We start from the raw sequence: 14601 nt of genomic DNA on the forward strand, positions 1-14601 counted from the left end.
ATGATTTTTCTGTTTAACAATTAATATTGTCTATTTAGAATTACAATTACCAAATATAATACGAAAAAATAATATAAAAATTGGAGCGAAGCCAAGCCCCAAATATTAGTTATGCGCAAATCTCACCATAAATTCATTATGTCTATGTGCATGTAAAGACGCGTATATACCACGTGATAAGTTGAATTTAATTTCGATCGTTCTAAAAGTTTAAAAACACTTAATAATAAGGTCATTCTCTTGAGATTTTTCATGGCCAGGATTGGTTGACCAAGAAAGCGAAGGACTAATTAACGACAATCAAGAATGACGTGTGGAATACATAATCCACAATATATGAAACTAATCAAGTTCTTGATTTGTCGATTAAAACGAAAATATTATTAACTAAAGTTTTTTAATGAAACTGAAAAGAAGGAAAGAAGGGCACGTAGGCAATGATGCACGAGCAAACATGCCCATGTGACGCTCCTTTCCATCGTAAGATCGAAGTTCATTATTATGATTTCCACACGACCACGAGTAAAGTACACTGTATTAAGTTTATACATACCTTCATAATTTCATATACCATGCCGACATTTCTCGCTTCTTTTCTTCCTAAATTGCCCTAAATATATGCTACCCATGTGAACGGTTACACTTTAGAATTACAATTTTCTAGAAAATAATGTCATCAAATATATAAATCAATAAAATCAATCATGATGATTTATTGGCAAAATTTCCTTCCATTTGTTTTCATTTGCTTTCTAAAAAATATGAATAAATGCGTGTTTGATTTGAAAAATTGCGAAGATGTATACATATTATGAATTATTTAAAGAGGTTAATTATATGAGTTGAGATGAAGAAATGTTATTGAATTGTATTCTATAAGGAAACGTTAGGGTTATGTATCGACAGTTTGGATTGTAAAATCTTTTTTTTTTTTTTAACCTAGGATCTGTTGCAATTAAAAATTATCTTAATTCAGTAGCCTACATAATCATAAGATTTGATATATGCCCTTACTGCTATGCAGGTAATAAAATGCAAGATCCTATGCCTGCTTTATGTATGAACTGAGGGTTGTTTATAAAATTGAGACAAATATCGTTTTACCTATTCAAAAGTTATTAAAACTTTTATATAATTTCGTCCGACATATATAATACATATCATAATAATTTAATATCTTGTTAGTATTAGAAATAAAAAAAAATAAATTTGAAATTTAATTCAAATTATTTACTCTATTTTCTTAGAAGATATATAAAATCTCATAAGGTTTAAATTCAATTCCTAGTAGTTGTAATTTTTTTTTCTAATTTCCCACGGACCTTGATCTCTTTTATAAAAAAACTATATAAAATGATTATGTTATGTCACATTCAATGGTTAATTAATTCATATTCAAATTTTAATACTTAAAATTCATATTTTTCCTCTTAGAAAAAGGTTATATGCGCATAGAGAAAAAAAAAAAAAAAAAAAACATAAGACAAACTTTTGTGTTCTTTTGTCACATCAATTTTTCTAATCCAGAAAGATCATCTTATTCCTTTATGTTTGAAAAACGTCATAATAAAACAATTTTGTTTTTTATGTTTATTATTTGTATATAGCAATATTGTTCCTTTTTTTATTATTAAAAAGTCAACAAATTATACACACATAATAACTACACAAATTACATACACATATTATGATATAAAAATTAAATTGAAGAAAAATAAATTTGAAAGAAAAAAAGTAATGTATATATATATAATTTATGTGTAGGTGTCACGTCTTGGGAGGGCGCACCAGACACATAGGCCTGAGCACCAAGGGTTAAGGCTTGAGCACCAAGGACACTGGTGGGGGTTTGCACATTAGGCCTTCAAGAAGAGTCCAAACCACCCGCACAACATGCAGGCTTACCTTCATGGTCAAGGTCAGGCTTGCAAGATGCCCGCACCCCACCTAGGAGGGCCCAAGGGAGTATGACCAATCTAAAATCTTTCAGAAGCAAACAGGATCACCGAAAGCCTTTAGAGGATCTAATTGACCCTAAAAATCAAGAGGATCCTTCTTTATTAATGTGTAATCTATGTAATCCCTTGATTTTAGGAGCTAGCCATAAGTAGAACTGGAAACCTCAACTATAAATAGAGGATCACCCTACCGTCATTTGTACAAAAATCACATTTTATTGCAATAATACAGACTGCATATTCTAGCATTCTTTATTTTCTCTCTAACTTGCGTATTCTACTTTTCTAGTTATTTGTTTGCCCACACGCTTGGTTTTTAGGCTGACTTAGACCTAAGGAACACATCCTTAGTCTACAGTCACACAAATTCTAAATCAGAGGTTGGAGCCTGTGACAATTAGTATCAAAGCAAGTTTTGTGCAGGTTCTGTTCAGTGGTGCTCATATCGCACTCAAGGCATTTACGGAGATGGCATCCCAGAGTGATGTTGCTAGCCAACAAACATAGACCTAAGAATAAGGTCACAGAATGGGCAAAAAAGTCAGTTCGAGAGACATTTGGTCTACCATGGATGGGAGGCTATCTAAGATGGAAGTGACCATGGACGATGTGAAAGAAAAGCTTGACAATGTGAAGACTCACATTGAAGCACTCAACTCCATAGAGAAGGAGCTCAAGGGTGAGTTGCAAGCTGCTCTCAATGAAGGCCATGATCACCCAAAGGAATGAAGTTTTGGAGGCCTAGATGGAGACCATACGCAATGGGATGGAGGCCATATGTAGAGAGATGGAAGAGCTAAGGGGAGAACTCACTACTTGCAAGACTATCATTAGGAATGGCATGTTTGTTGGAATGTCTAAGATCCGTATAAAGATTCCCAAGCCAAAGGAGTTCAAGAAGACTAGGGTGGCCAAGAAAGTAGATAATTATTTATGGGGGATGCAACAATACTTTCGGGCCATGGGCATGTAAGATGATGCTACTAAGGTAAGCATTATTTTAATGTATTTTACTAATGTTGCCTTATTGTGGTGGAGGTACAGGTGTAATGATGTAAGGCACGGATGTGCCATGATTGGAACCTAAGTAAAATTCCAAAAGGAGTTCAAAGAGCAATTCTACCCGGAGTACACTAATGATAAGGCATGGGCTAAGTTATGTTGACTTACTCAGCAGGGGGACATAAGGAAGTATGTCCAAAAGTTCTCTAAATTGATGCTTCAGATTTCATATCTGAGCGAAATCGAGGGTCTGTTTGCTTTCATGGATGGGCTCAAGGCATGGGTGAAGCACAAACTACAAAGACGAGGAGTTCATAAGTTAACCAAGGCCATGACCACCACTGAGTCCTTAGTGGAGTGCAAGTTGTAGAACAAGTCAGAGTCTACCAAGCTTAAGGAAAAGGGAAAGGGTAAGGACAAGAGAAACGGGAAAAAATAGTCTAAGGAAAATGATCGTAATCAACAGTCCAAAAATAGAGATCGAGACCATTTGGACAAGAGTGTCAAAGGCAAACTACCAGCAAAGAAATGAAAAGCTAAGGGTGACCGAGAGCCGGTTTCATGCTACTTATGTGGAAAAAACCACATAGCATGAAATTACCCATAGAGGGGTAAGCTAGTTGCTATAGACAAAGAGTCAAATGAAGAGCCAGAGGCTAGGATAGCAAAGCTTAGGTCGTTGGTGCTTAATACTATCCAGAGAAAAGGGAGTGGCAAGCTAAAGGGCTTGATGTTTGCGGATCTAAGGGTTTCGAGCAAGAAAGTGAGCGCTTTAGTGGACACAGGTGCCTCACTTTTGTTTATTTCAGGTGATAGAGCCTAGAAACTCAAACTAAAAGAGCAAAAAGGGACTGGTACCCTTAAGGTAGTGAACTCTAATGAGGTTTTAGCCATTGGAGTAGTGCAAAGAATGGAGTTACAACTTAGAGACTAGAAAGGCAAGAAAACTACTAAAGTAATACCCTTGGATGATTATGAGTTTGTAATTGGGTTAGATTTCCTTGTTTAGATTAACGCCTTCTTTGTGCCTTTTGCTAATTGTATATGCATTTTGGATGCATGGTGCCAATGCCTTGTATCATTAAGATGGGGGTTTAGGATTGGGTCGAAGGTGCTGTCAGACATTCAATTTGCCAAGGTAGTGAACATAGATAAAGACACCTTTTTGGCAGCCTCAAAGTATGAGGAACCAAGGGAGAAAGAGATTGGCACCCCATTGTAGGTGCTAAAGATGTTAGAGACCTTTAGCAATGTGATGCCCGCAAAGCTGTCTAGCAAGCTGTTACCCAAAAAAAAGGTAAACCATAAGATTGAGTTGGCACCTGAGGCCAAGCCACCAGCGAGAGCCCCTTACTGAATGTCTCTATCAGAGTTGGAAGAGTTGAGAAAGTAGCTCAAGAAGTTAATTGATGTTGACTTCATCAGGCCATTTAAGGCACTATATGGTGTCCCGATTCTATTCTAACACAAGCATGATAGGTCCTTGTAATTGTGTATTGATTATCGGGCTTTGAACAAGCTAACTATCAAGAATAAGTATCCTATCCCACTCATTACGAACTTGTTTGACCAACATGGAGACACAAGGTGGTTCATTAAGCTAGATTTGAGGTCAGGATCATAAAAGAAGATGAGCCCAAGATAATATGTGTCACTCGATATAGCTTGTATAAGTTCTTGGTCATGCCATTCAGACTCACCAATGCCCCAGCAATATTCTGTACACTCATAAATAAGGTACTTTGATTATTCCTTAATCATTTTATTATGGTTTACTTTGATGATATTGTGATCTATAGCCAAACATTAAGAGAGCATGTAGACAACTTAAGATAGGTGTTCGAGGTATTGCAAGTGCATGAACTATATGTCAAGAAAGAGAAATGCTCATTTACCTAGCAGAAGATCTCATTTTTAGGCCATATAGTGGGAAGTGGCAAGATACACATAGATGAAGGCAAAGTGTATGCCATCTTAGAGTGGGAATCGTCAGCCAAGGTAACTAAGTTAAGGTCATTCTTTGAGCTGGTCAACTATTACAAGCACTTCATCAAAAGCCACTCAACCATAGCCACACCATTGATTGACTTGCTTAAAAAGGGGAAAGCAATGGAGTAGAGTGTAGGTTGCCAGAAAACCTTTGATCGGTTGAAGAAAATTGTGATCGAATAGCCAGTTTTGGCCTTACCAGACCATGCCAAGCCATATGAGGTGCATATGGATGCATCAAACTTTTACGATAAGAGGAATGCTAATGCAAGAGAACCATATGATTACATTCAAGAATAGGAAGCTTAACGAGACTAAACATAGGTACAAGATCCTGGAGAAGGAAATGATAATAGTGGTGCACTACTTGTGCACTTGATGGCATTACCTATTAGGGTCAAAGTTTGTGATCAGAATGGATAATGTGGCAACTAGCTACTTTCAGTCGCAAAAAAAGTTATCCCTTAAACAGGCCCATTGGCAGGATTTTCTTATGAAATTTGATTTCAAGTTAGAGTATAAGTCAGGGTATACAAAGGTTGTGGCTAACACCTTAAGCAAAAAAAGTGAACCTTGCTACCATTAACCAACCAAAGGGGTCTGTGGTGCACATATAAAGAATGGGCTTGCATATGATCCTATAGCCAAGTTTCTCATCGAGTATGCCTAGCAAGTTATGACTAGGCAGTTTTGGTTACAGGATGACTTATTGTACACCAAGAGCAATAAGTTGTTTATGTTGTAACATGGAAAGCTCCATAGGGAAGTTTTATAAGAGTGTCATGATTCAAAGTGGGTTGGACACCTAGGAGGAGCTGTACCTTAGCTTTGCTAGAGGATTGGTACTATGTGCGGCATATGAAAAATGATGTAGAGGCCTATGTGAAGACTTGTCTTATGTACCAACAGGATAAAATAAAGCTCAAGAAACCAGGTGATCCTTTGGAGCCATTGCCTATGCTTGAACTAGCATAAGAGAGCATTACTCTAGACTTTATAATTAGTCTATGCAAGATAGAGGGGTTCAAAAGTATCATGTTAGTGGTGGATAGATTTTTCAAGTATGGGATTTTCATTTCAACAACCAAACAATGCCCAGCTGAAAAGATAGCCTAGTTGTTCCTAAAAAACATGGTAAAGTATTGAGAAATACCAAAGACCATTGTTAACGATCAGGACAGGCATTTTATAGGGTGGTTTTGGACTGAGTTATTCATGTTGTTGGGGTCAGACTTGAACTTTTCCACAAGCATACATTCACAAACTGACGGGCAGACTGAGCATATGAATGGATTGTTAAAGGTTTACCTCAGGCACTATATGAGTGCCATGCAAAGAGATTGGCCAAAGCTGTTAGATATTGCCCAGCTTTCTTATAACTTGCATATGAGTGAAGTAATGAACCAGAGTCTATTTGAGATTGTGATAGGTCAGCAACTGCTAACACCTAGTTCAATTGCTATAGGTTATACAAGGTCGAATCTAGCAACATACAAGTTAGCCAAGGCTTGGCAAGAGCAAGTCGACTTGGCTAGAGTTTATCTACACAAAGCCATGAAAAGGTCAAAAAAGTGGGCAGACCAAAATAAGAGGGACATGCAATTTTAAGTAAGAGACTTGATGTTGGTGAAGCTGCATCCCATTGTGTGCCATAAGGGGTTGCACAAAAGCCTAGTCTAGAGGAATAAAGGACTTTTCAGAGTTCTTAAAAGGGTAGGTAAGGTTACTTACAAGCTGGATATATCACCCAAGCTGAAGGTATACCCAATGTTCCATGTTAGCATGCTTAAGCCATTTCATGAGGATAATGGAGGTCCATGATGGGTAGAGTCGAAGCATACACCATTTGGAACAAGGGCCTCATATGAGAAAAAGGTCCCTAGCATTCTTGGTAACTGAGAGGTAAGATAGAAGAACTAATAGCAAGGATAAGAGTACTTAGTGCACTGAAAGGGACTTTCAAATAGTAAGGTGAGCTAAGAGCCAATGAAAGACTTATAGCAGTTTCATGACTAGATTAAGCAGTTCCACGCAAAGGACACGATGAGGGCATCCCACAATCAGGTAAGGGAAAATGTCACACTCTGGGTAGGCGTACTAGGCACATAAGTTTGAGCATCGGGGGTTAAGGCTCGAGCTCTAGGGACACTAGCAAGGGTTTGCACATTAAGCCTTCAAAAATAGTCCAGATTGCCCGCACAACATGTAGGCTTGCTCGTACAACTAGGGCCAGGCCCATAAAATGCTCGCACCACACCTAAAAGGTCCCAAGAGAGTAAGATCGATCCAAAATCTTTCAGAAGTAGACAAGATCAACAAAAACCTTTAAGAGGATCTGATTAACCTTGAAAATTAAGAGAATCCTTTTGTATTAATGTGTAATCTATGTAATCTAAGAGAGAAGTAGGCCATAAGATCGAGTTGGTGCCCAAGGCTAAGCCATCAGCTAGAACCTCTTACCAAATATCTATACCAAAATTAGAAGAGTTGATGAAGCAGCTCAAAGAGTTGATTAATGCTAGCTTCTTCAGGCCATCTAAGGTGCCATATGGTGCCCTGGTTCTGTTCCAATACAAGTATGATAAGTCCTTGCAATTGTGTATTGACTATCGGGTTTTGAACAAGCTAACCATCAAGAACAAGTATCCTATCCCACTCATTGTAGACTTTTCGAACAACTTAGAGATGTAAAGTGGTTCACCAAGCTAGATTTAAGGTCAAGTTATTACCAGGATAGGATTTAAGGTCAGGTTATTACCAGGATAGGGAAATGAGCCTAAAATAACGTGTATCATCCGATATGGCTCATATGAGCTCTTGGTCATGCCATTCGAACTCACCAATACCTCAACAACATTTTGTTCCTTAATTGTTTTGTTATGGTTTACCTTGATGATATTATAATCTATAGCCAAACATTGAGAGAGCATGTAGACCACTTGAGATAAGTTTTTGAGGTATTACGAGTGCATGAACTGTATGTCATAAAACAGAAGTGCTCATTTGCCTAGTAGGAGACCTTATTTTTAGGCCATATAGTTGGATGTGGCAAGATACGCATAGATGAAGGCAAAGTGCATGCCATCATAAAATGGGAGCTACCAGCTAAGGTAACTAAATTGAGGTCATTCCTTAGGCTAGTCAACTATTATAAGCACTTCATCAAGGGCCACTCAGCCATAGCCACACTATTGACTGACTTGCTCAAAAAGGGAAAAGCATAAGAGTGGAGCACAAGATGCCAATAAGCCTTTGATTGATTGAAACAGACTATGATCAAAGAGCTAGTTTTAGCTTTGTAAACCATGCCAAGCCATATGAGGTGCATGTAGATGCATCAGACTTTACGATAAAGAGAGTGCTAATATAAGAGAAACATTCGATTGCATTCAAAACCAAAAAGCTCAACGAGACCAAGTGCAGGTACATGAGCCAAGAAAAAGAGATGACAATGGTGGTGCACTACTTGAGCACTTTGTGACATTACCTATTAGGGTTGAGGTTCATGGTCAGAATGAACAATGTGGCAACCAGCTACTTTCAGTTGCAAAAGAAGCTATCCTCTAAATAGGCCTATTGGTAGGACTTTCTTACGAAATTTGATTTCAGGTTAGAGTACAAGCCAAGACAGACGAACCTTGCCTCCATTAGCCAACCAGAGGGGTCTTTGGTGTCGTCTATCAAGAAAGGGCTCGCATATGATCCTACAGCCAAGACTTTCATCGAGTACACCCAACAAGATAAGACTAGGCAATTTTGGCTACAGGATAACTTGTTGTACACCAAGGGTAATAAGTTGCTTGTGCCACAGCATAGAAAGTTTCACAAAGAAGTTTTACAAGAATGCCATGATTCAAGGTGGGCTAGACACCCAGGGTGAGCAGCACCTTAGTTCTGCTGGAGGACTGGTACTACTAGCCACACATGAGGGACAATATGGAGGCCTATGTAAAGACTAGTTTTAGGTGCCAGTAGGACAAGTTGGAGCTCAAGAAACTAGGCAATCTCTTACAGCCATTGTCCATGTCAGAGTGACCATAGAAGAGCATCACTCTGGACTTTATAGTCAGTCTACCTAAGGCAAAGGGATTCGAAAGCATCATGGTAATGGTGGACAGGTTTTCCAAGTATGAAATTTTCATTCCAACAACCAATAAGTGTTCAGCCATGGAGGTAGCCCAATTGTTCTTGTAGAACATAGTAAAGTACCTGGGAGTACTAAGGACCATTGTTAGCGATTAGGACGGGCATTTTACAGGGCAATTCTGGATTGAGTTGTTCAAGCTATTAGGGTCAGACTTGAACTTTCCCCCCAACATACATCCGTAAACCAATGGCTAGACTGAGCATGTGAATTGACTATTAGAGGTTTACCTCAGGCACTATATGAGTGTCATGCAAAGGGATTGGCCAAAGCTATTAGATGTCGCTCAATTTTCCTACAACTTGCAGAGGAGTAAAGCAACAAACCAGAGTCCATTTGAGATTGTGATAGGTCAGCAACCACTAACACCTAATTTGATTGTTATAGGTTATATAGGGCCAAATCCAGTAGCATACAAGCCTGCCAAGGCTTGGCAAAAGCAAGCCAACTTGGCTAGACTCTATCTACACAAAGCAGCAAAAAAATCAAAAAAGTGAGTAGACCAGAACATGAGGGACGTGCAGTTCTAAGTATGAGACTTGGTGTTGGTGAAGCTGCATCCCATTGTGCACCATAAAGGGTTGCACAAAGGCCTAGTCCAAAGGTATAAGGGACTTTTCAGAGTTTTTAAAAGGGTAGGCAAGGTTGTTTACAAGCTGGATATGCCACCCAAGTTGAGGGTACACTCAGTGTTCCATGTTAGCATGTTTAAGTCGTTCTATAAGGATAAGGGAGATCCAAGACAGGCAGAATCGAAACATGTTCCATTAGGAGCAAAAGCCTTATATGAGAGGGAGGTCCACGGTATTCTTGTTGATCGAGAGGTGAGACAGAAGAGCTACTAGTCAAGGCAGGAGTACTTGGTGCACTAGAAGGAACTTCCAGACAATGAGGTGAGCTAAGAGCCAACGAAAGACTTAAGGCGGTTTTAGGACCAGATCAGGTAGTTCCACACAGAGGACGCGACGAGGGCATCGCTCAATCGGGTGAGGGAGAATGTCATGCCCTGGGCGGGCACACCAAGTGCACAGGCTCGAGCTCCAGGGGTTAAGGCTCGAGCACCAGGGACATTGGTAGGGGTTTGCACATTAGGCTTTCAAGAGGAGTCCAAACCGCCCGCACACCATGTAAGCCTGCCCGCACAGCCAAGGCCAGGCCTGTAAAATTGCCGCATCACACCTAGGAGGGCCCAGGGGAGTAGGACCGATCTAGAATCTTTCAGGAGCAGACAGGATCAATAGGAGCCTTCAAGAGGATCTGGTTGACCTTGAAAATCAGGGGGATCCTTCTGTATTAATGGGTAATCTATGTAATCCCTAATTTTTAGTAGATATTATAATCCCTTTATTTTAAGAGCTAGCAATAAGTAGAGCTGGGGGCCTCAACTATAAATAGAGGGTCACCCCACCATCATTTGTACATCAATCACATTCTTTTTCAATAATACAGACCGTATATTCCAGCATTCTCTATTTTTCTCTAACTTGTGCATTTTGCCTTTCCAGTTGTTTGTTTGCCCGCACACTTGGTTTTTAGGTTGACTTAGACCTAAGAAACACATCCCTAGTCTAAGGCCGCAAGAATTCTAAGTCAGAAGTCAAAACCTGTGACTTATGTACTCTCTAAAATTAAGAAATATAATCACAAATGATTTTCCAAAATCAACACCCATCATCAAGCTAATTAATTTATTATCGCCCAATTGTTTGACTAGCTCAATATGTTATATATTTTGAAAAAAATGAATTAAGAGAAAAATTATAAATAGAAAATACCAGTACAACTAGGATTGCCTTGACTTAGCAACACTTCAATCACTGTCTAGATGTGGGGCAATGTAGAAATGGCAGATATTGAATATAGAGAGCCACACACGATCCATCCACCTTAGCGAATAGTAATTAAACCAAATAGAGTAGCCTGGAACAAAAAAAAAAAAAAAAATCACCCCATCACAATCCTTCATGTACAGCACTAGAAACAACACGCCAATGCGCATTTCCAACTCCCAAGCTCCTCCATTTCTTGGTCCTGACGACTCGGTAACTGCCCACGTTTTTGCACCATCAACGCCTTACATATACACCTTAGAAATCTTACAAACTTCCTTCCACATGCCATCTCCACTAAACTAGATCTCTCTCCCAAAATTCCTTTCCTTCTCCAAACAAATATTATTATAAAGCTATTAATCTTTGGTATTTCTGCTAGCACCAAAATGTTCGCGGCTAGTGACCAGATGTTGCAGTGCGGCCCTAGGCCAATACTGCCTATTGAAAGAAAGTGGAAACCCAACGTTGAACTTGCTCCGAAGTGTCCTCGTTGTGCGTCAGCCAGCACTAAATTCTGTTACTACAACAACTATAGCTTGTCACAGCCTAGATACTTTTGCAAAGGTTGCAGAAGGTATTGGACTAAAGGTGGTTCCCTTAGGAATGTGCCTGCTGGTGGTGGCTGCCGCAAGAGTCGAAGAGGCAAGTCTAGCAGGGTCGAGAAAAGCGGTCAATTTTCTATGAATTATAATAAGAATTTGAGTAGTTCTGGCAGTCACCAGGAGATGATTGGAGTCAGTAGTTCTGATGGGGACTCAGGGAATCAGTCAGGGCCTACTAGAGGGTCAGATATTGATCTAGCTGTTGTTTTTGCTAAATTCTTGAACCAGAGTACAAGTTTTGATCAGCCTGAGATTGCTATAGAAGAACCGCCTTATGAAGCAAATGAAGGGATTGGTTTATGGAGTTCTTTAGAACACGACGCCAACAGCCAGAATGATTCATCGATGAAGAGCCAGAGACCAGAAGTCCATTCAATTCCAGAATCTTTTACGCTTCAGGAAATGCCTCAAGTTAAGCAACAGCTACAAGGGAATAATAGTGTTCAGGAATTGCTGGAAACTGAAGACATGAATGCGTTTGGGTTACCAAATTTGTTAGAAGATGAAATGATGCAGGATACTTTGTGGTCTGATGATGCTGCAACTACCCCAAACTTTGAATGGCAACCAATGGTGCAACTGCAACAGTTTGAGTACTTTCCAGTGGATGATCAGCTAAAGATTCCTGCAAACTTAATGACCGAAAATTGGGGTTCCTTTGATCTTTCTGGGTTTGGACTTCTTTCAAAACCTTGAAGTTAAAGAGACATTTCCAATTTTATATAGTAATTCATACACTATATATTTTTGTTCCTTCTTTGAGCTACTTAATTATAAGGTAACTTTACTGTTACATTCCCACATGAATTTGGCTCAGGTAATGGACATTATATAATTTTAAGAAAATATGGATAATTTGATGCTGGAAAGGTGTAATTTTGTTTTTAAATGAAACGAGACAGTTAAGTTTTTATTGTATTACTCGTTTGGCTCTAAAATTTAGTAATACAATCCATACCTACTTTAGACCTATTCTTCTTTTCCTCCTTAATCTATTTCCTTTTTGGATATATAAAAGGCTGTAATTTGTAGATAAAGAAAAAAGTTATAGGTATTGGAATTTGAATCCCAAACCTTGAATGTTACCTCTTAAGAATCATTTTATATATCACGTTAAACTCTTAAATTTTTTTTTTTTTATTTGATGCTTTCTCATATCCACATATAATTTATTGCTGGTTTGTAATTTCCATATTGCCTTGGATAGCATGAATGCACTTCTCCATGAATTATTCAACACTCCCTAATTGTCAATATCAAACAAATTTCCTTTATATATCCCACTAATTGGTTGGAGGAAGCCATATTGAAAGGAGGAAGTGGTGGCTTTACCTTTTCTTCTAGCACTTCCTATTGTTACCATATGCAAATGCTATGGCTGTTTATCAACTTTTTTTATTTAAAAAAAAAAAAAAACAAAAGAAACCCAACTCCTTGGAATACGAAAATATAAATACATCTGTCATTGAACCATATGCTGGATCATTTATTCACCAACTTTTAGTTTCATAACTTTAATTTTTACTTATTTCTCATTTACAGGGATGGATATATTAAAGTGGGGGTATCCGTAGACACTTTTAAAATTAGAAAATATGATAATTTAAAGGTTAATTTTTTGTTGGACATTTTCAAAATTTTTCTCTAGACATTTTCAAGATTTTTTTTCCTAAACAATTGTAATAATATGACGATATATTATTTAAATATTTTGTTTATAATTTTTTATATATATTATAAATGGACAGTCCTAAAAATTTTGGATATGTCATTGCTAACTTATTTTTGCTACAATTTTATGGATAATTAAAAAATGTCTTACATATTATTATATATAGGAGGGTTAACGAGAAAATTAAATGAACATGTGGATGGGTACCTAGTTATTAATGCCCAAAAACCGAGAACCATATGATCATGATAATGATAATATCCCCAAAAAATGGATGATGGATGTAAGGAATTAAAGGTTGCCTGCTTCGTTCCCATCACATGCATGTTAAGCTGCATGAATAATATGAATAATTATGTGGATATGCATATGTAATTATATGTTTTTGCAGAGAAGAATAATACATGGAAGTAACGTACGAGACTAATATAGATGCAATTTATGATCAATAGGAAAAACAGGTTGGGGGAATTAATGTTTGTCAATTGTTGGGGTTGCGGGGTGAGTCCACCTCAATCAAGATCAGGAGTATCTTTGGAAGTATGAACCAGTCTACCTTTCTGATGTCGATCCATCACATGATATTTGTCGAATATATGCCATGTCTAAGCATAATACATATATCATCTATATATAAAAGTGTGAACCCTAAAAGTATTAATAGTGAACAACATAAATACCCTTATAAATTTTAAGAAATAACAAATTTATTTTTAAATTTTTAGCATTTTTTAATTATTTAATAATGAGTATTTATCATTAAATATATAGCTTTTATTAGTTAGTTATTTAAATTTAAATCTAAAAGTGTTAAAAATGAATAACATAAATATCTTTATAAATTTTAAAAAATAACAAATTTATATTTGAATTTCTAGCATTTTTTATTTATTTAATAAAAATTATTTGTCATTAAAAATATAGCTTGTATTTGTTAGTTATTTAAATTTAAATCAATTAAAAATTTACAAATAAAATTTATATCAAATTAAACTACATTAAAAATTTATTTGTGGGATATGATGGGCCTATTGTCCAAAATTAACTCAAATTCACTCTTATCTTTATGTTTAAAATTCTTTTGTTAAATTTTATAAGTAATAATTCAATCAAATTAATATAAAACACATTATCATCCTATGGGCTGTGGCATACTATAAATCCATGATATTGAACAAAACATAGATAAAATTTTTTCTTTTTTCTCAATTACTAATTGTTTTAGTCTAAATTATTAGATCATAATATGTATACCCCAAAACATTTAACTTTATCTTAAGTAAAGCATATAATTTTTCATTTTCAAGATATAATCTAATTTACTCTTAATCTTCTTTAATGACACATATCATGAGTCCTTAAATATATTTGTATTTTTTGTTTATTTATTTTAGATTAATTG

General features: G+C 37.1%; 1 protein-coding gene across 1 annotated transcript; it reads left to right on the forward strand.

Moving 5' to 3' along the window:
- The first annotated feature begins 10488 nt into the window (after nt 1–10488).
- LOC111311195 (uncharacterized) lies at nt 10489–12592 on the forward strand. Its single transcript, XM_022910567.2, has one exon. The coding sequence runs from the start codon at nt 11312–11314 to the stop codon at nt 12221–12223; it is 912 nt and encodes a 303-aa protein (XP_022766302.1). The 5' UTR covers nt 10489–11311; the 3' UTR covers nt 12224–12592.
- The last annotated feature ends 2009 nt before the right edge of the window (nt 12593–14601 follow it).

The sequence above is a fragment of the Durio zibethinus genome, chromosome 1 (genome assembly GCF_047325235.1).
Source record: "Durio zibethinus cultivar Kanyao isolate XHJ-2024 chromosome 1, ASM4732523v1, whole genome shotgun sequence".
In the NCBI taxonomy this organism is placed as follows: domain Eukaryota; kingdom Viridiplantae; phylum Streptophyta; class Magnoliopsida; order Malvales; family Malvaceae; genus Durio; species Durio zibethinus.

What these genes read in the sequence shown, in the direction of transcription:
- LOC111311195 (XM_022910567.2), top strand. Translation starts at nt 11,312, where the DNA reads ATGTTCGCGGCTAGTGACCAGATGTTGCAGTGCGGCCCTAGGCCAATA.